This window comes from Ptychodera flava, chromosome 11, assembly GCF_041260155.1.
Source record: "Ptychodera flava strain L36383 chromosome 11, AS_Pfla_20210202, whole genome shotgun sequence".
NCBI classification, from domain to species: Eukaryota; Metazoa; Hemichordata; class Enteropneusta; family Ptychoderidae; genus Ptychodera; species Ptychodera flava.
This window is the reverse complement of record NC_091938.1, coordinates 23087071-23111139: the sequence shown is the minus strand read 5'-3', so window position 1 is coordinate 23111139 and position 24069 is coordinate 23087071. Positions and strand designations below refer to the sequence as shown.

The 24069-nt window shown below is 40.2% G+C and overlaps 3 protein-coding genes and 1 long non-coding RNA gene across 5 annotated transcripts; all 4 read left to right on the top strand.

Annotated features, from left to right (window-relative positions):
- Positions 1–2380: 2380 nt before the first annotated feature.
- LOC139143856 (uncharacterized) lies at positions 2381–6237 on the top strand. Its single transcript, XM_070714436.1, has 2 exons — positions 2381–2663; positions 3242–6237. The coding sequence occupies exon 2, from the start codon at positions 3540–3542 to the stop codon at positions 5244–5246; it is 1707 nt and encodes a 568-aa protein (XP_070570537.1). The 5' UTR covers positions 2381–2663; positions 3242–3539; the 3' UTR covers positions 5247–6237.
- LOC139144422 (uncharacterized) lies at positions 5436–6889 on the top strand. Its single transcript, XM_070715124.1, has 2 exons — positions 5436–6277; positions 6484–6889. The coding sequence occupies exons 1-2, from the start codon at positions 5436–5438 to the stop codon at positions 6887–6889; spliced, it is 1248 nt and encodes a 415-aa protein (XP_070571225.1).
- A 355-nt stretch (positions 6890–7244) lies between these two features.
- LOC139143854 (uncharacterized) lies at positions 7245–11978 on the top strand. Its single transcript, XM_070714435.1, has 2 exons — positions 7245–10133; positions 10712–11978. Exon 1 carries the CDS (start codon positions 7837–7839, stop codon positions 9706–9708), a length of 1872 nt encoding a protein of 623 aa, XP_070570536.1. The 5' UTR covers positions 7245–7836; the 3' UTR covers positions 9709–10133; positions 10712–11978.
- A 1446-nt stretch (positions 11979–13424) lies between these two features.
- Positions 13425–19290, top strand: LOC139143855 (uncharacterized). 2 transcript variants are annotated; one of them, XR_011554680.1, is made up of 4 exons: positions 13425–13442; positions 16162–16279; positions 18459–18679; positions 18961–19290. It is a non-coding gene; the product is annotated as an uncharacterized lncRNA (long non-coding RNA). The 2 variants fall into 2 exon arrangements; XR_011554679.1 differs by lacking the exon at positions 13425–13442 and having other exon boundaries at positions 16145–16279.
- The last annotated feature ends 4779 nt before the right edge of the window (positions 19291–24069 follow it).

The following is a 24069-nucleotide window of genomic DNA, read 5'->3' as shown; positions in this document are numbered from 1 at the left end:
TGTGCATTTGAATGTTGGACAATTGCTGTAAATTTAACCTAGAATAAGATAAATTAGAAGCAATTTATATAGTGAAATTTCAGCAAAAATATCGTTGTTTTATACATTGGAGTGTGTGGGCAACCCATTAAGAAATTCAGTACAAAATTAGTTATATGTCAGGGCTTTCATTTAAGTTTTGATCAACAGGCGAAAAAGAAATATCAAGAGGCTAGTGTTGCAGTGACCATAGACAGTTTTCCCCCTCTACTGCCCATGCAGTGATCTACAGTCACTGCGGGCAATGACCAAAGGTCAATCAGCAGCAGGGGAAGAGCTTGCGAGAGGGGATGTGCTCTCCTCTCGAAAGGGGTCCTCGGGATTTTGGTGTTTTTAGAGGCTATTTTGAGCCCTTCTGTACACGTTTTGAAACACTTTAAGGATTTTCATAAGTAAGTTTTTGTAAGATTTTAGAGTAATTTTGAAGCTTTCTGATTGGTGGTGAGTTTTAGAAGCTATCTTAACTTTACAATTGGTACAATCCAAAAACTCTGTAATTGAAAGTGAGTTGGTAAAATCAGTGCAGTTGCTTTTGCCGTGTGATTGCAATACAGATTACATTGATTTGAATACTTAGCCAGCTACACATTACACACAGGAACACATTCACAAAAAGACATATTTACTCAGTGTTTAAAATAATATTTGCTTTCTTTTCTGCTATTGTCTTAATCCATACATTGTTATCATAATCATTAAAATCGTTTCCAATTTCTTCATGTATGAGCTGTAAGTTTTTTCTAGAGCAGTTATTTCCTACCGCAATTTCGCCACATTGTCTTCGCTTTGGATTCCTATATCTGAAATACTTCTGATACTAAAAAAATCAAAAATTAACAAAATACGCATTTAATTGAGCGTTCTCATAGTTTACTAATTTCTTCATAAAAACACAAGATACTACAAATTACGGCAAACAAAATCCAATCCTGTACGGCCGATGAAGATCGTTCATGTAATCGTAACACTACATAATATTGACGATGCCTTTACGATGCTTTTCTGAAAGGCTATGCTAATTGACTGCGTTGAAAATTTCAGCGAAAACAATACATAGATTGTACATCTCATGATTTGATACACGGAGGACAAGCATGAGACCCGAGTTGAGCCCGGAGTTCAGCGATAAATCCGGAAGTAACTCAGCGAGAATAGCTAGTATGTCATCTACTCGCACAGTTCATCGCGTTTGTTATGTTCTCTTTTCAGTTTTTAGAAAGACTATTACCTAATCGTTTATGAAAGTGGATAAAAGAAGCGATCTGGGCATGATTTCAACCGGCGGTCGTCCTGTTTTGAAGCGCCGAAAAATCGCCGCCTGACGGCTCTAAATGAAAGCCCTGTAAGCTTATCTGCTAGATTACGATTTTCCCCAGCCCCTTGTCTACCTTTTCAGTAGACCCGTGATATTCAAGTCTTTTCGTCGTTTTTCATGCCTACACTTTGTCAACATAAGAGTGTTTACATGCACAAACTATTTATGATCACCAGTAATTAAAACACGGCTGTCCCGTTAGGTAACCTTATGAGGTCATTTGCGCCTCGAGAATGAAACACTTAAACTTTTGCTCAAACTTTCCTCAAGCGCACTTTCAACCAACCTTTTTCAAAATTTGATATAAAAACCGGGGCTCAAATTGGTAGTGGAGATATAAATTACTCTTTTATCGATATCTGAAATTCAAAATAGCCACCATCGCTGTGTTATATCTAAGGAAAAAATAAAATTCCCGATTTTGACAAACCTAAGCGGTATACAAATTTATTAACTCTACAAAATTATTTTTCACGTCTCTGCACGGATTTGTTCCTCCATATATCTATAATAGAGCTACTGGTTGGTACACTGTTGACGATGTTTGGAAAGACCAATATGACCTTACTTTTGTGTTTGACTATGACGTTGGGTTTGCTGATAAGCAACTCTGAAGGTTAGCAGGGAAGTCGACGGCGACGTACTTTTTAAGTTTATACTAGTGTTGCGCTCGTAGTTAGGGGAATTACGAGTTGAGAGGTACCAGCCTGGATCGTAATGCTTTCAGTAACTGAAGCCGACACACCAAGATGTAGATTGTAACACAACCTTGTACTTTATTGCAAGATGGCGACCGTGTCGTTCACCGTCAACGGTCTGATCTCAAGTCTCTAGTCTAAGCTCTCTACAAAGTTAATAAATCTTCAAACTTACATAATTACAAAAGTTATCACGTGGTAATTTTCCCGCCAGTCTTTGATTGATTCTTAAGATTAAATAAGATCACACCATGGAATATACCATTCTCGATTGTTCTCAATGAAATCTTAACCAATAATTAATTAAACTATCACACTATCTCTGTTACGGTCAAAATCAACATCCTCTTATTTGGCCATAGTTCAAATTCAAAGTCATGAGTCATCATCAACTTCCGTACTTTAAATGTTTATCTTTTGTATTACGCACTGCGCACATGCAGCCATTCCAAGCGTGCTTTTAGACACTTTAAGTTAGACCTTCAGAGAGTGGACATGTCTCTGAAAGTGACCGGCTATAGTTCTCGCCAAGATTGCTTGTAAAGACCATTTTGATGAAACAGCTTTGAACCTGTTGATGTGATAGTCTTATACAACCCTACACAAAATCGGTAAGCAATTCAGTTGATTCTTTTGTGACTTTAAAGCAGACATTCTTGAAGGAACATTGAATAGCCTTATTCCATTGTGAGACTCTAAGAGCACGTGTGCCTAACAAAAGGCGAAGGACCTTATTGAAGTATGCGAACAATGAATGCTATAATGGACACATTCAACGACTCTGATTACGTTTATAGTACAACCTTTTTGAGACCTTTTAGTTGAAGTAGATTTAGTGATTGTATTCTTATGCATCTTTGAGTTAGTGATTGTTTCAAAGCAGCGTATTGTTCATTAAGTCAGGGCTGCTTTTATGCAAATGAGATCCTGTCAACGAAAGTAAACGTTCAGTCACCGTTAGAGGGCGTTTACTGAGGTGGGTCATGTGACCACCCCACCTATTATGACCTTTGACCCTGAGTCATCTTAGAGGGAGTATTACTTCCTGTTAGTTACTTCCTGTTTCTAATTTCCTGTGTCATAGAGTGTATTTACTTCCTGGTCAAAGAAAGTATTTACTTCCTGTGTCATAGTGTGAACGTAGTTTAGTTCTCACTTCCTGTATCCTTTTGTTTTGATTTGTTTTCAGTTAATCGTTCCCAAACGTTCCCAAACGTTCTCAACGTTTGTAGTACAACATTCTACTCAGAGAATTTGTTGTTCTCAGTCTGGAAGACATGCCTATATTCGAATAAACCACGTGAAACTTAGATCGGATATTTGCTTCGTCTTATTTAAGAGGGAACGCATTACGGAATATCAGTTGTAGACGACTATTGCATAGTAGTTGCAGACAAATAATTTTGAGTCTTAAGGAATTTGTTTGCGCGCTACATTTCTCATTAACGATTTCGTATCGGACTTGTGATATTCACCTAAGTCAAACCATGGAAGACGAAGAAAAGAAATCAAGAACTTCGTCACCTGAAAAGGAATTGCAAGAACCCAGGCGTAGCGGCCGTGACAGAACACTGTCCGAAAAAGGACTTAAGTATGAGTTATCTACTAAAGGTGGCTTCTTAGAGAAAACAGCGAATTCGCTAACCCAAAAGTCCACGAAAATACAAGACCTCATCGCTGATAAGGCAGACCTATTCACAGTCAAACTGAAGTTTGAAGTGTGGAAGGAGCTGCATCAAGTCTTTGCAGACACGTGCTATGAATACGAAAGTTTACTCCCAAAGGATCAGGTGCCAGACGAACGCCTTCGTTGGCTGGCCGATGTCGAAGACGTTTTTGGGACCTTCTTTAAAGACACCACTGCATGGGTGAGCAAACAGGAAGCGAACCCAACACCAATTGTGAACCCCACACCAATTCATCCACAAGAGGATGTAGGACCAGAAGATAGTGTCTCTCAAGTCGGCACACCGAAGCCGTCTGTAGTTGGCAGCCAGAGTGGGGTCAGCCATCATACGAGCCACAGTGCACTCTCAGCCACCAAACTCGCAGATGAAAGGGAAAAGGCTGAAAAGCTGAAAAGGCTGGCAAGGTCAGCTAAGCTCAAGAAGAAACAAGAGATTGAGCGTGCTAAGTATAAGCTTCAACTCCAAGAACACCGGGAGAGGCAAGAAATGGAGCGGGCCATGGCAAGACATGAGCTTCAACTCAAGGAGGAGCAACATGAACTTGACACGAAGATTGCCGTAGCCGATGCTAGAGCTAGATCTCTGAATAAGTTTTTTGGTGACGAATTTGAGGACGATATCGCCATCAATATTAAGACTGAACCACTGGAGGACAAATCCATTGTGTCCAGAACAAAACCACGAAAGACCACAACACCAGTACGAGTGTATAAGAAGGAAACTCCTACAATAGAAAGGGAGAATGACAGTGAGGCGGATGATTTAGAAGAAGAAGTCAGTGTAGCAGCTTCCAGAATTTCCATTAGAAGCAGTGGCAGTAACATGAGTAAGACGACACGTGACTCTGCACAGTGGGCCATGATCAGAGCAATAAAGAAGATGTCCACAGTGATAAAGAAGTTTGACGGTAACATCATGGAGTACAGATCATTCATAGATGAGTTTGAGACCAAACTAGTACCGACTGCCGAAGATGATAAAGATAAACTCACTCTGCTGAGACAGTTCACGGAAGGCACAGCCCATGAAATAGTTCAAGGGTATGCGGGTATAGATGCAAGTGAAGCATATCAAGGTGCCATGGAGGAGCTGGAAGAGCGCTATGGTGATCCACACAAGATAGCCAACGCCTACCTGAGGAAGGTTTTGGACTGGCCTCCAATCAAGCCAGACAACGTTGCCTCGCTAGACAAGTTCGCCATCTTCTTGAATCGATGTAAGACAGCAACCCGATGCGTTGATGGTCTAGAAATACTAGAACATTCAGAAAATATGAAACGGATCGTCAAGAAGCTTCCTTACTTTATTCAAGATTCTTGGAGTAAACGCACAGCGAAGATACGCAAAGCCAAGAAAAGAGTAAGATTTGAAGACCTCGTCGATCTGGTGAAGTCCGAAGCAAGCAGACTGTCATGCCCGGACTACAGTAGACAAGCAATGGAGTCTCGACAATCCAGTGAAAAAGAAGAGAGGTACAGACAAAGTGGAACAATCTTTCGCCACTAGTGTTACAAGCGCAGAAAAGAAGACGAACCAAGGGAGCAAGAAGAGCAACACTTCGACCTCCAAACCAAACAAGGCTCAACAGAAACCATGCCTACACTGCCAAGATAACAATCATTCTTTCGACAGTTGTGAACAATTGATTGCAGCCAGTCAAGAAGATACTGTTAACTTTCTGAGAAACCAAGGTGTATGTTTGGCTGTCTGAAACCTGGTCACCGGAGTAGACAATGCAAGCAGAAAGCTAAATGCTCCAAATGCCAAGGAAAACATCCAACAGTACTACATCAGGATCGTCGACCGACAACTGATAAAGATGAGGATTCAAAGAGACCAGTACAGACGGAGAGTGTCGCAGTACACTGCACCACGGCAGAGGTGGACCAAGTACAGCCCTTTATGGGGACCGGTGGTGCAGACGATGACACCGGTGGTGATGATGATAACTGCAAGGTCCTGCTGACTATTATCCCTGTCAAGGTGAAGTTGAAAGGCTCAAATAGAATGGTACAGACTTATGCCTTTCTGGACACAGGTAGTGTCATATCATTCTGCACAGAAGCGTTACAGAGAAAACTTGGAGCCACAGGCAGAAAGACAAAGCTGACGGTAAATACAGTGAACGGCTTAGGCAGCCACACCTGCGACAAAGTCACGGGCATAGAAGTTTACAACCTAGACTGTTCAGAGCCACAGGTAGAGCTGAAAACAGTATACACTAAACCAGAGATAGGCGTCTCTGAAGACTACATTCCCCGTCAAGAGGATCTCATGAGATGGCCGCATTTGAAGAATATAAGGCTTCCAAGAATAGATGCCGAAATAGGACTGATGATAGGTACCGGAGAAACAGCAGTATTTACCCCTCTGGAAACAATACGTGGTCCGGACTCAACCCCTCACGCATGCAGAACACGCGTAGGATGGATCCCCTGGCACGTAGTCAGATTGAACGAACAAGGACAACATCCTCCCAGCTACAGAACAGAAGTTGTTGCCGTAGAGGATATGGAAGATTTGGATAAACTAGACAGGTTAGTGTGACATTCCATTGACCTTGATTTTCCTGAGCGCATTATAGATGACAAAAGGGACATCTCCTAAAAAGACAAGAAGTTCATGCAGAAAGTAAACAAAACCATTGAGCTAGTAGACGGACACTACAAAATGGGACTTCCATTCAAAAATGAAAGAGTTCGACTGCCGGACAATCAGCACTATGCCTTACAACGATTTAAAGGCCTGGAAAGAAAGTTGAGAAACAACCCAAAGTTCCATGCCGACTACCAGAAGTTCATGGCAGACATAATGAGAAGGGATACGCAATACGAGTCCCTAACGACGAGTTAGATCGAGACGACGGAAAGGTATGGTATATACCCCACCATGGAGTGTATCATCCGAAGAAACCAGAGAAGATCCGCGTTGTCTTTGACTGTTCAGCAAAGTTCCAAGGAGTGTCGTTGAACAACCTATTACTACAAGGGCCGGATCTGACGAATAATCTACTAGGAGTGTTATTACGATTTCGACAGGAACCAATCGCTTTAATGGCAGACATAGAGGCTATGTTCCACCAGGTAAAGGTTAGAGAAGAGGACAGTGACTGTCTACGCTTCTATTGTGGTGGCCAGATGGAAACATAGAAAGCCCTCCAAGAGTCTATAAAATGATGGTTCACCTGTTCGGTGCAGTATCATCCCCGAGCTGCGCGAACACAGCACTACACAAGATGGCCGACGACAACAGCCACCTATTCAACAAGGAAGTTGTCAAAACAATAAAGAGAGACTTCTACGTAGATGATTGCCTCAAGTCGGTAGAAAGTGCAAAGAAGGCAATCGAGTTGACGCAAGATCTGACTGCTGCTTGCAAGAAAGGCGGTTTCCGTCTAACAAAGTGGGTGAGCAACAGCCGTGAAGTATTGGAGACTATACCAAAAGAAGAAAGAGCTAAGGAAATCAAAGACCTGAAGCTGGAATACGACTGCTACCAGTAGAGCGTGCCCTAGGTACTTCATGGTCGGTCGAGTCAGACACCATAGGATTCCAGATCAACATTGAAAGCCGGCCTCCAACGAGAAGAGGCATACTATCAATTATCAGCTCAGTATACGATCCCATTGGACTCGCAGCTCCGTTCATCCTACCCGCAAGAATATTACTTCAAGACTTGTGTCGTAGAGGTATTGGCTGGGATGCAAAGATCAAAGAAGACGATCGGAAGAAATGGCTAAGATGGCTATCAGATCTTCCAAAACTAGAAAACGTATCAACTCAGAGGTGCTACAAACCAGCAGACTTTGGCGAAGTCAAGGTACGTGAAATACATCACTTTTCTGATGCCAGTGAATATGGATACGGTGTTGCATCGTATATCAGACTCATAAACGAAAACGGAAGAATTCACTGCGCCTTCCTTATGGGAAAAGCAAGGGTTGCACCACTGAAGAAAATTACCATCCCACGCCTGGAGCTGACAGCAGCTACAGTGGCCGTGAGAATGAACAGAATGTTGGAGGAAGAACTCGACATTAAGAACGACAAGGTATACTTCTGGACAGACAGCACATCAGTGATTAAGTACTGCGCCAATGAAAACATCCCGATTCCACACCTTCGTAGCCAACCGGATCAACATTATACGTGAAGGTTCGGATAGTAAACAGTGGAAGTACGTCGACACAAAAGCCAACCCAGCAGACGACGCATCTAGGGGACTAACGGTAGACAAGTTCCTGCAAAACAAAAGATGGCTGCGAGGACCAGATTTCCTGTGGAAACGAGAAAGTGAATGGCCTACACAACAGGACATCTCCAGAGCGCTAGGTAATAAAGACCCAGAAGTCAAGCGGGAAGCATCCGTGTACAGCACCGTACTAGTAGAGCAAGAGTTTGGGGTAGAGAAGATCTTACTACGCTACTCCAGCATGATGAAACTAAAGAAAATAGTCGGATGGTTCCTGTTAGCGAAGAAAAACCTTCAAGATAAATGCCGCAAAAGAAAGGAAGGTGATGAAGACACCAACGCAGATACTAGCCAGAAGAGTTGTGAAACAACAATTCCACCTGTTTCACTAGAGAATCTGCAAAGGGCAGAAGATGCAATCATGAAGTATGTGCAGCGAAAGCATTTTCCGGATGAAATGGCACTCCTACAACGAAAGAAGCAAGTCAGGAGATACAGCCCATTATATAAGCTGGACCCAATTTTGGATAAAGGAATAATACGAGTTGGCGGACGCCTGGAACGTGCCTCAGTGTCACCAGACAGCAAGCACCCGATAGTGCTGCCTAAAGACTCACCAGTGTCAACAATCATACTCCAAGAAACCCACAAAGAAGTCGGACATCTTGGAAGGAACTCGATGCTGGCGAAGCTAAGAGAGAAATATTGGATTCTACGGGCGCCTACAGCAATCCGCAACCTCGTAACCAAATGTGTCATCTGTAGAAAATATAGAGCGAAAGTTTGTGAGCAGAAGATGTCAGACCTACCTAAGGACCGCATCACCCCCGAAGAGCCACCATTCACTCGCACAGGTGTAGATTACTTCGGACCACTGGAGGTCAAACGTGGCCGTGTCACTGAGAAGAGGTATGGAGCGATCTTCACATGTATGGCGACTCGTGCGGTACATTTAGAAGTAGCCTGCTCATTAGATACAGATTCGTGCATCAACGCCATCAGAAGATTTATAGCACGAAGAGGACAAGTTAGGTCCATCAGATCAGACAACGGGACTAACTTTGTCGCAGCCGACAAAGAGCTGAAGGAAAGTATCAGGAGATGGAACCAAGAGAAGATAGCTGAGATGCTCCACCAACAAGACATCAAATGGGAATTCAACCCCCCAGCAGGTTCCCACTTTGGAGGAGTATGGGAGCGTCACATCAGAACCATAAGGAAAATCATCTTTTCCTTGCTCAAAGAACAACCACTTCGCATGTCAGATGAAGCACTCCGAACGCTGTTCTGCGAAGTGGAAGCCATAATTAACAGCCGACCGATCACCAGGCTGTCAGAAGATCTGAACGATCTAGAGGCATTAACACCCAACCACCTGTTGATGCTGAAACCAAAACAGGCCCTGCCACCCGGCTTGTTTCAGAAGAATGACAACTACGTACGCCGTCGATGGAGACAAGTGCAGTACCTGGCAGATATATTCTGGAAGAGATGGATGAAAGAATATCTCCCGTTGCTACAAGAGAGACAGAAGTGGCTCGAGATCAGAAGAAACCTCAACGTTGGAGATGTGGTGTTGATCGTCGACAACACAGCGCCGAGGAACTCCTGGTCCATGGGCAGAATCACCGAAGTGATGAAAGACAAGAAGGGACTCGTCAGGTTTGCAGAAGTCAAGACCAGAACGACTACTCTACGACGTCCAGTGGATAAGTTGTGTGTGCTCCTGGAGGCCGACGCCATTGAAGATTCGTCTGAAGGACACAAGAACAGCTAAGAACTTTAATCTTTTTTATTAGTGATATATGAACAGTATATTATTCATGTTTGTTTAGTTAGATTGAATTTTGACCAGTTTAGAATATTGGATTTATAATTGTTCCGAGTCACATCTACACAATTAGGGGACCGGAATGTTACGGTCAAAATCAACATCCTCTTATTTGGCCATAGTTCAAATTCAAAGTCATGAGTCATCATCAACTTCCGTACTTTAAATGTTTATCTTTTGTATTACGCACTGCGCACATGCAGCCATTCCAAGCGTGCTTTTAGACACTTTAAGTTAGACCTTCAGAGAGTGGACATGTCTCTGAAAGTGACCGGCTATAGTTCTCGCCAAGATTGCTTGTAAAGACCATTTTGATGAAACAGCTTTGAACCTGTTGATGTGATAGTCTTATACAACCCTACACAAAATCGGTAAGCAATTCAGTTGATTCTTTTGTGACTTTAAAGCAGACATTCTTGAAGGAACATTGAATAGCCTTATTCCATTGTGAGACTCTAAGAGCACGTGTGCCTAACAAAAGGCGAAGGACCTTATTGAAGTATGCGAACAATGAATGCTATAATGGACACATTCAACGACTCTGATTACGTTTATAGTACAACCTTTTGAGACCTTTTAGTTGAAGTAGATTTAGTGATTGTATTCTTATGCATCTTTGAGTTAGTGATTGTTTCAAAGCAGCTAATTGTTAATTCAGTCAGGGTTGCTTTTATGCAAATGAGATCTTGTCAACGAAAGTAAACGTTCAGTCACCGTTAGAGGGCGTTTACTGAGGTGGGTCATGTGACCACCCCACCTATTATGACCTTTGACCCCTGAGTCATCTTAGAGGGAGTATTACTTCCTGTTAGTTACTTCCTGTTTCTAATTTCCTGTGTCATAGAGTGTATTTACTTCCTGGTCAAAGAAAGTATTTACTTCCTGTGTCATAGTGTGAACGTAGTTTAGTTCTCACTTCCTGTATCCTTTTGTTTTGATTTGTTTTCAGTTAATCGTTCCCAAACGTTCCCAAACGTTCTCAACGTTTGTAGTACAACATTCTACTCAGAGAATTTGTTGTTCTCAGTCTGGAAGACATGCCTATATTCGAATAAACCACGTGAAACTTAGATCGGATATTTGCTTCGTCTTATTTAAGAGGGAACGCATTACGGAATATCAGTTGTAGACGACTATTGCATAGTAGTTGCAGACAAATAATTTTGAGTCTTAAGGAATTTGTTTGCGCGCTACATTTCTCTTATCTGCTTCTCGTACGATCTGAGTCAATGACCTTCACACGTCTTGGCCACGTGAGGGACTCTTCAAGATAAAATCTCTACAGGGAGGGGCGTTACACTCTCCCACCTTTTTTATAACCAGCGTCCTCGCTGGTCAAAACGAGTGACGAAGCATGGCGATAGCGGACAATTGCAATCTACTTAAAATAAAAAAAATACATTAATCGTAAGGCAGTGTGGTTAAAATACGCATAAATCACATATTTTACAAGTTAGCATAAACTCATTATTCGTGCACCTACAAAATTACAGACTAACATTAACGCATCTAAAATACTGACAAAATACTAATAAAATCACTAAAATACATCAAACTACAAACTCAAAGTTCAACTATTCTACATAAAATACAATCGACGAAAATCATTTGAAAATCGTGTCAAATATCAATGAAAATTTTCTTTAATTTGTGTGAAAGGGTGGATTAACTGGAAGGGGGTGGACATTGAGAAGGATGACGTAATTTTGCTTGGTGTATTCTGATATCACGGTCAAAGGTTCAAGGTAACCATAGTAACGACCGTTAGGCATCACTAGACTGTAGCAAATAGCAACTTCCGTGCCAACATTCGGGGCTCTTTCTATCTCCAAAATCTTCATAAAACATAAAAACAACAAAAACAAAAGCAAAACATCAACACAAAACATCATTAACAACTCTAAAAACTCCAAAATAAAACGCGATAAACCTCACTATCGCTCTATCTCCAGAAACTCAATTCCTCAGGCCATCGGTCAAAACTAAGGACCATTGTATCACTTACGGATCACTAGCACTGGCATTCCTAGCCAACTGAGGGGAGATACACAACAAAACATCCACACTCCTTAAACTTACTTCTCTAACAACAACATAACTTCAACTTCATCAAAACAAAACAAAACAACACTTCAAAAAGAAAGACGCCTCGTTTGCATACAAGTCCAGAGAATTATCCTAATAAAAGAGTGGTTTTCAAAATACCAGAAAATACAATCAACAAAACTGAAAAGTCATGCATTTTGTACGTTGTCGTCGCATTTTATGGGTGGGTGTATTCCGAAATTCTGCTTCTTATGATTGTCAGTTCATTCGTCACGTAATCAGTCCGTGTATTGCAAAGCTGACTGGAAGGTGAACCACAAGCATCGCTGACATTGGCTGGTCGTATCTGTTCTAAACTCTCACACATTACCAACTTCTTGAGCCATTTCTGTAGACGACCACTCTCTCGTCCGGTGTATCTTCGAGGCATGACGTAGCACCAACATTAATAATGTCACATTGCCTACCTCGGACGTCCAGCACGCGTCCATGTCTGCAAGTCGCCTTCGTCTCTCCGGTCATAGTTCACCTTCATCCGCTGCGGTGCATCTTCGATCAACCGCCTACATATCACCATACAGTCGCTCGTGCTGCTGGTTCAGTGGTCCTTCAGCCGGGTCTGCCATCTCTCGTACACGCCCCTCGTTGACTCCACCACCAGATCTCAGAATCCTATATACGTGCTGCTTCAGTATACCCGGATTCTCCACCAAATTGTTGCGCTCGTAGTTAGGGGAATTACGAGTTGAGAGGTACCAGCCTGGATCGTAATGCTTTCAGTAACTGAAGCCGACACACCAAGATGTAGATTGTAACACAACCTTGTACTTTATTGCAAGATGGCGACCGTGTCGTTCACCGTCAACGGTCTGATCTCAAGTCTCTAGTCTAAGCTCTCTACAAAGTTAATAAATCTTCAAACTTACATAATTACAAAAGTTATCACGTGGTAATTTTTCCGCCAGTCTTTGATTGTTTCTTAAGATTAAATAAGATCACACCATGGAATATACCATTTTCGATTGTTCTCAATGAAATCTTAACCAATAATTAATTAAACTATCACACTATCTCTTATCTGCTTCTCGTACGATCTGAGTCAATGACCTTCACACGTCTTGGCCACGTGAGGACGCTTCAAGATAAAATCTCTACAGGGAGGGGCGTTACACTAGCAACGAAGTCAAGGGTAGTCGCAATGTAGTTGCTGATAAGATTATGTGAATACAAATTGATAAGCTAGCATAACCAATCAAAAATTTCTGCCAGCGTAATTCATCGATTGGGACAAATACTGCTAACACGATAGATACCCGACGATTGGAACGTCAAGTCTTTTGACATGTTGCATATGTTGTTCTCTGCTTATAGTTTCTTTCCTAATAAACCCTGCCATTAACACAATCTTCCGGAATTCGTCTTGCGTAAATACGTGTGGTTGACCGTCCTCTAACACAGAAAGTACTCCACTATTTTGCGGTGACGAGTTGAATGACGGAATAATTAAAGAAAAATAAATGGAGGAGAAATTATTCAACAGAATGCGTAGGACTGCAGGTGCCTTGGAAGACGATGGAGATTAACTTCAGTACATGTAATTGGATTGGACAAGCTATCGCAGCACGGCCCGACAGGTAATACAAGACAACATGACAAGGGTAACAAAATCTTATTCTCTCGTTCTCTCAAACTCTTCACAAAAGTGAACAACTAAACATTTCTATTAAAATATCTTACTAAACTTTATGATTGTATCTTTGTAATTCACAAGCTGTATGTGCTGAACGAAAAATATCGGCTAGTGCTCAGACTTGCCTAAAGTATATTGATGTTTCATTATTAAGTAAACTTCCTTTTCTTGTCTGTTCTATACGTTGTCTCATCAAAGGTATACTGTCACCTGTTCCAATTTTACCACAGTTACCATGGAAAGAGAAAATCTAACCAATCACAGATTCTAAGCGGGTGGCCGCTTTTTAAAAACAGCGCCCTCACATGGGCATTTTGAGTCCAAGGGATGACCCCTTTGACCATATATAGGGATATTTAGATTACAGGTGACAGTATTCCAAGCCTCGAAAGTGACAGAATTAAACTTTCACCCAAACTTTCCTCAATGACACTTTCAACTATTCTTTCTTGAAATTCAGAATGAAAATCAGGGATCATTGTTCAAAGTTTGCTACCGTAGGAACAAATTAACTATATGCCGATAATTGAAATTCAAAATGACCATCATTGTTGTGTTAACGCCGAGGTAAAAATTATTTTTCTATTTTCACAAAAACAAAACAGCGAAAATTGTGTTTACTCTTAGAGCCTGCAAATAAGCCTACATAAGCATGATAAGGGACAGATAAAAAACGGTTTGTAAAAATGTTAGAATCGAAATGTCTGTCCTCGGGGCGTCTTCTCCCTTTATAGGCCTATAATGACTTCCTATACACACGAGCATCCCGTTGGTTTAGTGAAACAATGAAATATAACTTTGATATTTTCGTATGACACACATTACATATTGCCGGAATGGTTTTTTTTTATTCAAGTGACAAAGGTGAAACTGAAAACTTGCTTTCTCGTACATTTTGCAAGGTTGCAAGGGAGAATGAGACAATTCAATTGTAATTAGGTGGAAAATTTAGGTAACGTTTCTCTAGGAATGTCGGTATAGAAAAAAAATTAGTGAAAAATAAAATATTTATTTATTTATTTATTTATCATTTCTTCTACATGTCAATTATTGTAGACAACTGCTTGCTGACGAGTAAATAGCTATTGATTGTATGGATGTATCATTTGCATTTGTTTGCGAGAAATCAGAACTTCTTTGTAAACACCACAGTTTGATACCTCTAGACCCTCTAGGCCGTATGTAATCATGGTTATAAGCGGGGTTTTTTTTGGGGGGGGGGGGCTCAATATTTTCATGGTGAACTCAGAGGAGGCTAATGTAAAGAACAACAATGAGTGTCATCAGTTTCCCTTATCATAAATATCAATAACAACATCAATAACCTCTGATCCCAAACGTTCTACACAAAATGATTAGCGGAACCACAAACTTATTACATGACACTTCCTTATACTGTCGTTCGCTCATGGTCATGTACACTGTCTAAATATGATGTAACCTGGGAATGTAAACGGTCTCCATCATGATACTGTAAATGGTATTAAACGTCTCCCATTAACAATAAAAACAAACTTGTGAACAGAGAAATCCCCTTTTAAACCCTTTATATCGAGTTTTATGCGCGTGTCAGAAACTTACTTAAACTTCACTAACGTTGAAAATTGTGGTACAGAGGAGAATTACCGGAAACACCAAAGTATATACAGCGCCCTCTAACAGCAGGTGGACAGACCAGCAGGAGCTACAGGCGTTGGTGAAAGTTTTCTTCACTTCAGGAATTCAACAATTATAGAAGTTGCAGGACTGCAAATTGACAACAAGGGCTTCGTATAGCTGTGATGTTTCAAAGAGAGGATGTGTCATCAAGATCAGGCCAATCAGCAACTTGATGTTATCAAAAGTTTACGATGCCGATCGTTAGATTTTCACAATTTTCAAATTTTGCATTTTTGTTTTACAACCGAAAGCTGTTTGATTCCTAATTTACAGACATCTTGTTGACCACAGTGGTGTATGTATTGAATTAGGGAGTTTGTACACCTTTGGAGGGTCGTTCGGACTGAAAAAAAACACACATATACAAATCGGTGAAGTAATTTTTCGCGAAGCATAGAAGGGGTGTAATAGTCTGCGTAATAGAGTACCGATGATATTTATGACAATTTTATCATTAAAGTTCAAAGTCTAGTGAGGTGATTTCTGCCGTCAAAATGAAAGACTTAAACTTTTGCTCGATCACTCGCCTTCGAAATCCAATAAAAATCAGGGCTCATCATGCAAATTATACCGAATTAGGACTAGAGAAACCCCATTATCGATATCTTCAATTCAAAATAGCCGAAGTACCTGTATTATCTCTAAGGGGAAAAAATCCCGATTTTCACAAAACTAACCCGGTGAAAACCTTATTTACTCCACAAACTTCAAAAGACGCCTCGCCCATTGGTATGTAGGCCACTGTACACTGTAAAACCGTAATGGTTCTAATTTCGGTCGCCGAGGACATTGCACCGAAACACTTTTCTATTCTCTTGGAGAAAAACCTATTCTTTATTTCCATTGGACGCCATTCTGATTCGGTGGAAAGACTTATTTTATGAATAACCAATCACCGTTTCCCTAGCATGATGCATTGACAATGACAGGTATTGAATTTGCTCTGAAAAGTGGTATTGTCCGAATGACCTGCTTGATTTATTCGCTTGTCTTTTTGAAAGCAGTATTTTAAGGCGTTGACGTCTGTGAAACTCACAGAAGCGTATCCAGGCAGGAGTTAAGAGCAAATCTTGATACTTAGGGTGTACACGTCGCGGGGACTAGAAGTGGACATACAGATCGGTGAGTGACTTTTAAAATCATTGCGCTTGTCAAAATTCGAAATGAAGTCGTTTATTTGTAAATTAGAAGAATCTTCATGTTTTGTCGTCGTCGTCGTCGTCGTCGTCGTCGTCGTCGTTGTTGTTGTTGTTGTCAGATTTGTCTAAGCTCCCCAGAGTGGATTTATTCTTGTCTTCGACAAAAAGAACATATTTTATAGAGGATAGCTGTGCCGTTTGATAACTTTTTCTCTATTTTTGTTTATAAAGTCGTCTACAGTTTCTTGTTTTATTCCCAAAAGCAAGGTGAGATCAACAGTGTCCGCGGCAAGTCAAGAGTTTCTTGTTTTATTTCCAAAAGCAAGATGAGATCAACATGTACTCTGCCAGTACATGGGTTGACTGCTAGCTGTTATTGTCCACAAGTGAATTCTGGCCCTGACTAGAATTCAAATTGAAACACTATGTGTTTTCTACACGTGTCGAAGTTCAGTTCTGGGACTGCAGAGTAGGTGTTATGTTCTTATGAAGTAGAAGACGAAAATGTGATTGTCAAACAAAACAAAAACAGCGAAAAAAACATACTGGCCCTTTAATGCATTCTAATGGCGGAATGCAAGTTACTATTCAAAGCTTGGTGTCATAGCACTGGCGTTTTTATTCTGCGCTAATTCGCTCTCCTAGGAAACTAAATTCGAAGGGACTTGTCAGTATGTTCAGCCTGGGGATGCTTGGTGGATTATTTTTTGCCGACGTCCAAAACTGGCTGACCGCCTCATTCCAACTTTCGAAAACAGGGTGACCCTTCCCCGCGACAAAGGTAAAACAAAATGTTGGTGCACTTTGACAAAACAGACTTTAAATTTGCAAACATCCAGGTATCTGTAATGTAATGGTTTAAGGTCAGTCATACCGTCTTTTACACGTGCGTCAAGGAAGGACATGTTTATGAAACTGCTGGCGTGTTATGTTTTGATTGGGCGTGAAGCAGTGTTTCTGGCCTGAGAGCTCACAAAGTAACTATGGTTGCTACGCGACTGGCAGTACGATGCCATCTCGTCGTATTTTTCGCATAATCTCGTGTAATTATCAACCACAAATCACGCGTGACCACAAACAAAGCCTCCAAAAAGTTTAACACCTTTGAAGCTCATTTTAAATGAAAAGCCAATAGTCTACCGATACGACCATGAAACAAAAGGCATGCAAGCGTTCGACTCTGTCTATATTTCTCTGAGCAAAGGGCACGTCGAAAAATATGACTGAATGATGAAATTTGTGGCTACTATGATGATTTTCCAGTTACGCCCTTAGGGCGCGCAATATATATATATATATATATATATATATATATATATATATATATATATATATATATATATATATATATATATATATATATATATATATATATATATATATATATATATATATGTATATATGTATATATATATATGTGTGTGTATATATATATATATATATTATATTATATTCCAGTTACGCGCCTAAAGCATACAAAGGGCGCGCCGAAAAATGAAACTGAATGATGAAATTCGTGGTTGGTTCGATGTATTTTAGGCAAATATGATGCCATCTTGCAATTCAAAAAACACACTGACCATCCGCTATTGAGCATTTCAAGAATATGGGGACTATTGGGACCATCCCATCACAAAAGTCAAAAAGAGGGTGACACCCCTATGAATCCACCGCCCCCGGCTGCAGAAACTTAGCAGTCCCTAAAGTGAATTCTGTAGTACGCCATGATGGTGACCTTATCGCTTGCGTTTAAGAAAACGTAAAGTTAAAGGCGATTCATCGAGAAGGTTAGCATTCTTGCCTCTTTTATCAACCTTTCATTGTCGAGTTCTGTAGGTCCGTCGTTACCATGTGAAATGACCTCGGGGGCGGCACAGACTCGCTTCCCATTCCCAGGCTGTTCTCATGTGATATCTTTGGTTGTGGCCTTGGAGTCAAACTGCTTCAGAAGAAATGATCTGTTAAGTAGAGAAAGATGCACTATACATGTGTCTCAATAAACGATTTAAAGTTGTATGTTTTTGGTTTTCTTTCTCAATTTTAGAGGAAACATGACTGTATACTTTACAACACTACCTTGTCCCTTAATTGCAATTAACAGTTCGATAAGGCGATCGAAGGCCCGTCCTAATGTGTGCCTTGCTTTTTGTGTCTCTGAACAGATTTGTTTTTCCAAAGATCTTTGATAGAGCTATTGGTATGGTACACTGCTGATGACGATGGGAAAGACCAGAATGACGTTACTTTTCTGCTTGGCTTTAACGCTGAGCTTGCTTATAAGCGACTCTGAAGGTTGGCGGAGAAGGCGAGGTGGGATGAAAGCTTACGGTCAAACCAAGAACGAAGTCCCGGGCATGCGCGAGGCCATTGTAGATGAGATTATGTAAGTACATACAATGATTATAAGATAGTCAATCTAAAATTTATCTCAGTATATATTTAATTAATAGATTGAGACAAACACTGCTCACACAAAAAGGCACACGATAATTGAAACATCAAGTGGTCTGTTGACATGACAAGTGATTTTCGCTGCTACAAGTTTGTTTTCAAACAAATTTTGCCGTTGGTGCAATATTCTACAGTTTGCCCCGCGCTCATAGGTATATGCGGTTGACCGTCTTCTAATACAGAAAATACTCCATTATTTCATTAAATTGACAGTGACGCGTTGGAGGAGGAAATTGAAGAAAGAGAAATGGAGGAGGAATTAATGAACAGACTGGGTAAGACTTAAAAAAAGTCTTAGAAGACGATGGAGATGAAAATTAGCACACGTAATTGGACAAAGTTATCGCAGCATGGCACCGACTGGTATACAAGGACAACAGGACAAATGAAACATAACGTTATTCCCTAGTTCTCTCAAGTTCTTCACAAAATTAAAAAGACTAAAAGATTCTTCTTGAATATCTTACCAAACACTATAGCTGTATCCTTATTATTCACAAGTGGTATGTAGTGAACGAAATAGATGTTTCATTGTTAAGATAACTATGTTTTCTTGTCTTTTCTCTACCTTGTCTCATTAAGGTAGTCCGCGCATTGAAAGTGACAGAAACGTTCAAACGTTCTTCGGGGAAATTCTCAACCATTCTCTTTTCAAGTTAAGAATAAAAATCTTTTTGTTGATAATTGAAATTCAAAATGGCCATCATCCCTGTGTTAAGTCCATGGGTAATTTTAAATCTTCACAAAAAATAAAACACGAATATTGTATTTACACAAAGAGTCGACAAATGAGCTTAAATAAGTTTAAAATGTTCTGGAAAAAATTGGGAATCCAACTGTTTGTTGCCGAAGTGACTTCTACTTTAATACTGACTTCTTATTTTACCTGCAACCCGTTGATTTCGCGCCATCGACATCTATAACTTCAGAAACCCCCTTTAAACCCCATTATACCGAATTTTATGAGCGTGTCAGAAATATATCGCTACTAAACTTGAACATAGTGGTAGTAAGGAAACCTTCGGACATTGACCACCTACACATTGAGCAGCGTTCTCTAACAGTCGCTCGGTTTAATCCCTGGCTTAACCCTATGTTGGTCAATGCGTGGTGGCATTCGGTGAAGCATAAATTGACAATCTTTTAATATATTGTTAGCCATGAACCCATCTGCAGCTACAAGTTCGAGTGAAATTTTTCTTCACTTCAACAGCAACTAATGAAGTTGCTGGACTCCAAACTGACAACAATGGTTTCGTACCTGTGATATTTCAAAGAGAACTTGTTTTTACCCAAGATTAAGTATTCACGATGCCGGCCATATTATTTTCAGAGGTTTCAAAACTTGCATTTTTGTTTTGCAACCAAAAGTTGTTTGGTTTGTGATTTACAGAAGAGTTAGAGCAGTTACCCAGTTGCTGGCTGGCCAAGGCGTTCACTTCATGATCTACAAAACAGCCTACCACTTAGTGCGACGGTATTCTGATGTTCAGTACTTCAATCTTTATGTTTTGATATTATTCGCCCACAGACTTTGAGCAGGTGTACAGAAGCCTTGGTATTTAATTAGGGAGTTTTTTCACCTTGGGTGGGTCGTTCGGACTTTGAAAAAATCACACACAAAAACTGGTGAAACTTTGCCACAAAGCATGGAGGAGATGTAATACCTTTCATACATATGACAATCTTATTATCAAAATTCATAGTCTAATTACTTTAAAGGTACTTTGCGCCTCAAAAATGAAATACTAAACTTTTGTTACTTTCCTACAGCAAAGTTCCAATCACTTTCTTTCAAAATCCGATAAAGTAGGGACTAACAACCGTGCAAATTCTAATTGTACAGAAACAAATCAGCCCTTTATTGATATCTGGATTTAAAAATGGCCGCAAAGACTGAGTAATTTCTGAAGGGAATAATAAAATTCACAAAACTTAATTAGCAGGTGAAAACTGCGTTTACGCCACAGGGCCCCCACTTTGTATTATGTTGGCCGAAAGAATACTCTGATTGATAGTACGGCTACCTGTTCCCGAGGCACATTCCAAATTTCTCTCTTCTCTCGGAGAAAGGCCTTATATCTTATTTCCATTGGTCAAAACTCTCATGCGGTGGAAAGAGTTATTGTATAAACAACCAATTGCCGTTTCCCTTGCACGAGTGCATTTATAGTGACGGGTATTGAATTTGCTCTGAAATTCGGTATTGTCCTAACCAGTACCCTTGACCCCCTTGCAAACTTGATGTGTTCGCATGACTTTTTGAAAGCAGTATTCTACAGGGCGTTGATATTTGTGAACTCACGGAAGCGTATCCAGCAATGTGTACAAAGCATATCTTCATGGTCAGGTTGTACACGTCAAGGAGGCTACAAATGGACAAACAGATTGGCGAGTGACTTAAAAAAGTCATTGCTCTTAACGTAGATGGTAATGACCTCTTTTGTAATGTAAAAGAATCATAATGTTTTGTTGTCCAGTCCGACTAGTCTAAGCTACTTAGAGGACTTTTATCTTGATCTTGGACGAAAAGAAAATATTTTAGAGGATAGTAGTGCGTTTTGATGACTTTTGTGTTTTTGTTTTTAATGTGAACAATGCAACTAACAAGAACATGCGATTGACAAACCTAAGAAAAAAGTGAAAAAAACCCAACTCATTAAGTGTTATAATTAGGAGGAAAATTCGGGTTGTTCTTGGAATGTCAGTATAGACGATTTTTTAGCATTGAAAAGTCAAATGATCACCTATTGACACCAAAATCATCCTCCTACTCGTCAATTATTGTTGACAACTGCTACAGGCTTTGGTAATATTTTTCTTCACTTCAAAAAACAACATATAGAAGTTGCTGGACTGCCAATTGACGACAGTGGCTTCGTACCTGTCAAGTTCAAAGAGATGATGATGTCATCACAATCTGGGCTATCAGCGCCTTCTTTCTTCCCAAGACAAAATGTCCACTGTGCCGGCCATATTATTTTGAGAATCGGACTTTTGTCCTTCAACCAAAATTGTTTTGTTTGTAATATACTGAGGTCTTGGTGACTACAGTGGTGTATGTATTGAACTCTGCAAGCTTAAAAATGGGGCTCCCACCTAGTGGTATGTATATAGGCCAAAGGTAAACTGTAAGGTTTTGATGGTCCGAATATCTGATCCCGAGGCTCATTTCACCTAAAAACATTTCCTTTCTTCTCTCGGAGAAAGGACTCATTTTTTATTTCCATTGGACACAATGGTAGAAACAGTTCTTGTATAACAACCAATCGCCGTTTGCCTTGCATGTGTTCATTGACAGTACTACGTTAACGAATTCGCAATGAAATATGGTATGATCCGAACCGCCTCCCTGACCTGCAGGCTTGTTTTATTGAGATGCCCAGTTGAAAACAGTATTGTCTGGGCATTGACGTTTTTGAAACTCACGGAAGCGTATCCAACTAGGTGTACTAAGCAAACTTTCATAGTCAGGGTGTACACGTCCTTGGAGGCTGCAAGTGGACATACAGATCGATGAGTAACTTATAAAACGTAGTGCGCTTAACAAAAATGGCAACAAGCAAATACGCCCATATGATGTGACTCAAACGCATAGTGTAGTGAACGGTGAATTTGCTGTTATTTCTATTCAGAATATTCCCCCAGAAAAGACAAAATATCGCCTGTCATTCAATTTTGGTGACGTGTGCATAACGTGGAGTGTACGCATCGAAAAGAAAACATAGTAAAGGACATAGTTGTGCTTCGGTCTCCATGGATACTAGTGCCATTTTATGTTCATGTTTGATAGGATATGTTGTTTAATATCATTAGTAAGCATTAAAAATACTGCCCCCCTCAAATGTCAAGTTTGCCTCCTAATTTTGATGAATGGGGCAGAAATTGCCCACTTCAGTGAACATGCAGAGAAACACTGATCTTGAAAGTTTTTTATCTCGTCGGACTTGAGGCTATCGGTAAGCTAGTTCTAATGTGTGCCCTTTTTCATGTTTCTTAACAGATTTGTTTGTTCGTAAGTCTATTATTAACGCGATTGGAACTAATTGGATGTTGAAGTAATGTCTTTAAAATCTGCAAATGTAAGCTCATCTGCTATTTTCTTACGATGTACACTTGTTTTTATGAGTAATTTGTAATATTGAGACATTCAGCTAAAGGGTACCAAACATTTTGAGAAATTTGAAAAATATGATAATCCAATTATCCAAATTAGTTCCAATCGTGTTTATTGAGCTCTTATACTGACGATGATGATCATGTGAAAGACCAAAATGACCGTACTTTTCTGTTAACTACAAACAATTTCTATAACCACAGTCAATAACTAATTTCTGTCAGCATAATTAATCGATTGAGATAAATACTGCTTACACAGAAGACATACAACCATTGAAACGTCAGGTGATCTTTTGACATTACATATGTTTTTAACTAGTTGAACATATTTGAAAATCAAGTTACCTTTGCGACAAACTGCCGGTTTGTGTTTTTTTTCCAAAGTCCGAACGAAAAACCCTGTCCCGGTGTACAAATGTATCCAGAGAAGCAGAAGCGATTTGCTTTGACAAGTCTGTGTTTGTCATAGCAGTACCAGGTGAATGAATATGATGGGTTCCAGGTGTAATTTTGCCAAGGTAGGGCAAGCCTCAAGTGCAATGTGGATGTTGAAAGAAAACCTTGAGTTCGAAGTTGACTTTGCACTGTTGAATAGCTCTACTGTTGTTGATAACTATTATCAGAGTTTAATAATAAACACGCACAAAATACATCTTGGGAAACAAAAAGAAAGGCATCGTTCATGAAAATTCCTACGGCACCTAGCGAAGACATCACAGTCAAAACTGATCGGCCGGAACCTCACCCTTAAGAAGAGTGATTCAGGTGGCTGTAAGAGGGCGCTGCACCTAACGCAGCGTATTTTGCTCAAAATCACTTTTTTTTTGCAAATATTCATCCAATTTTTACTAATTTGTTAACCCAAGATTAAAATATTGGTTGGGTTCACGTTTTAGCTTGGCAAACAGATGAAACGACCCTGGGGTGGGGAGGAGGGTTTTTTGTGCAACGGTTTACCTTATTTGATTTTATTAATTTTGACTGTGATATTTCAAATAAAGAGTTCGACTCCACACCGTCTGACTGTGTTTTCAATACCTACAATTCCTTATCTCCTCTTCAACCAGTGTACATACCACTGTAATTGCTCCGAAAACATTTCCAAATTGCTAATCCGCTGTCGATATCAGCGGATTAAGTGATTGAGTCAACACCACAGCCGTCCCACACGCATTATTTTAATGCAAGCTTAAAAATGGGGCT

Coding starts and splice junctions, on each gene's coding strand:
- LOC139143856 (XM_070714436.1), top strand. CDS start 3,540: ATGGAAGACGAAGAAAAGAAATCAAGAACTTCGTCACCTGAAAAGGAA.
- LOC139144422 (XM_070715124.1), top strand. CDS start 5,436: ATGTTTGGCTGTCTGAAACCTGGTCACCGGAGTAGACAATGCAAGCAG. Junction 6,278..6,483: donor GATTTGGATAAACTAGACAG/GTTAGTGTGACA, acceptor AACGATTTAAAG/GCCTGGAAAGAAAGTTGAGA.
- LOC139143854 (XM_070714435.1), top strand. CDS start 7,837: ATGAAAACATCCCGATTCCACACCTTCGTAGCCAACCGGATCAACATT.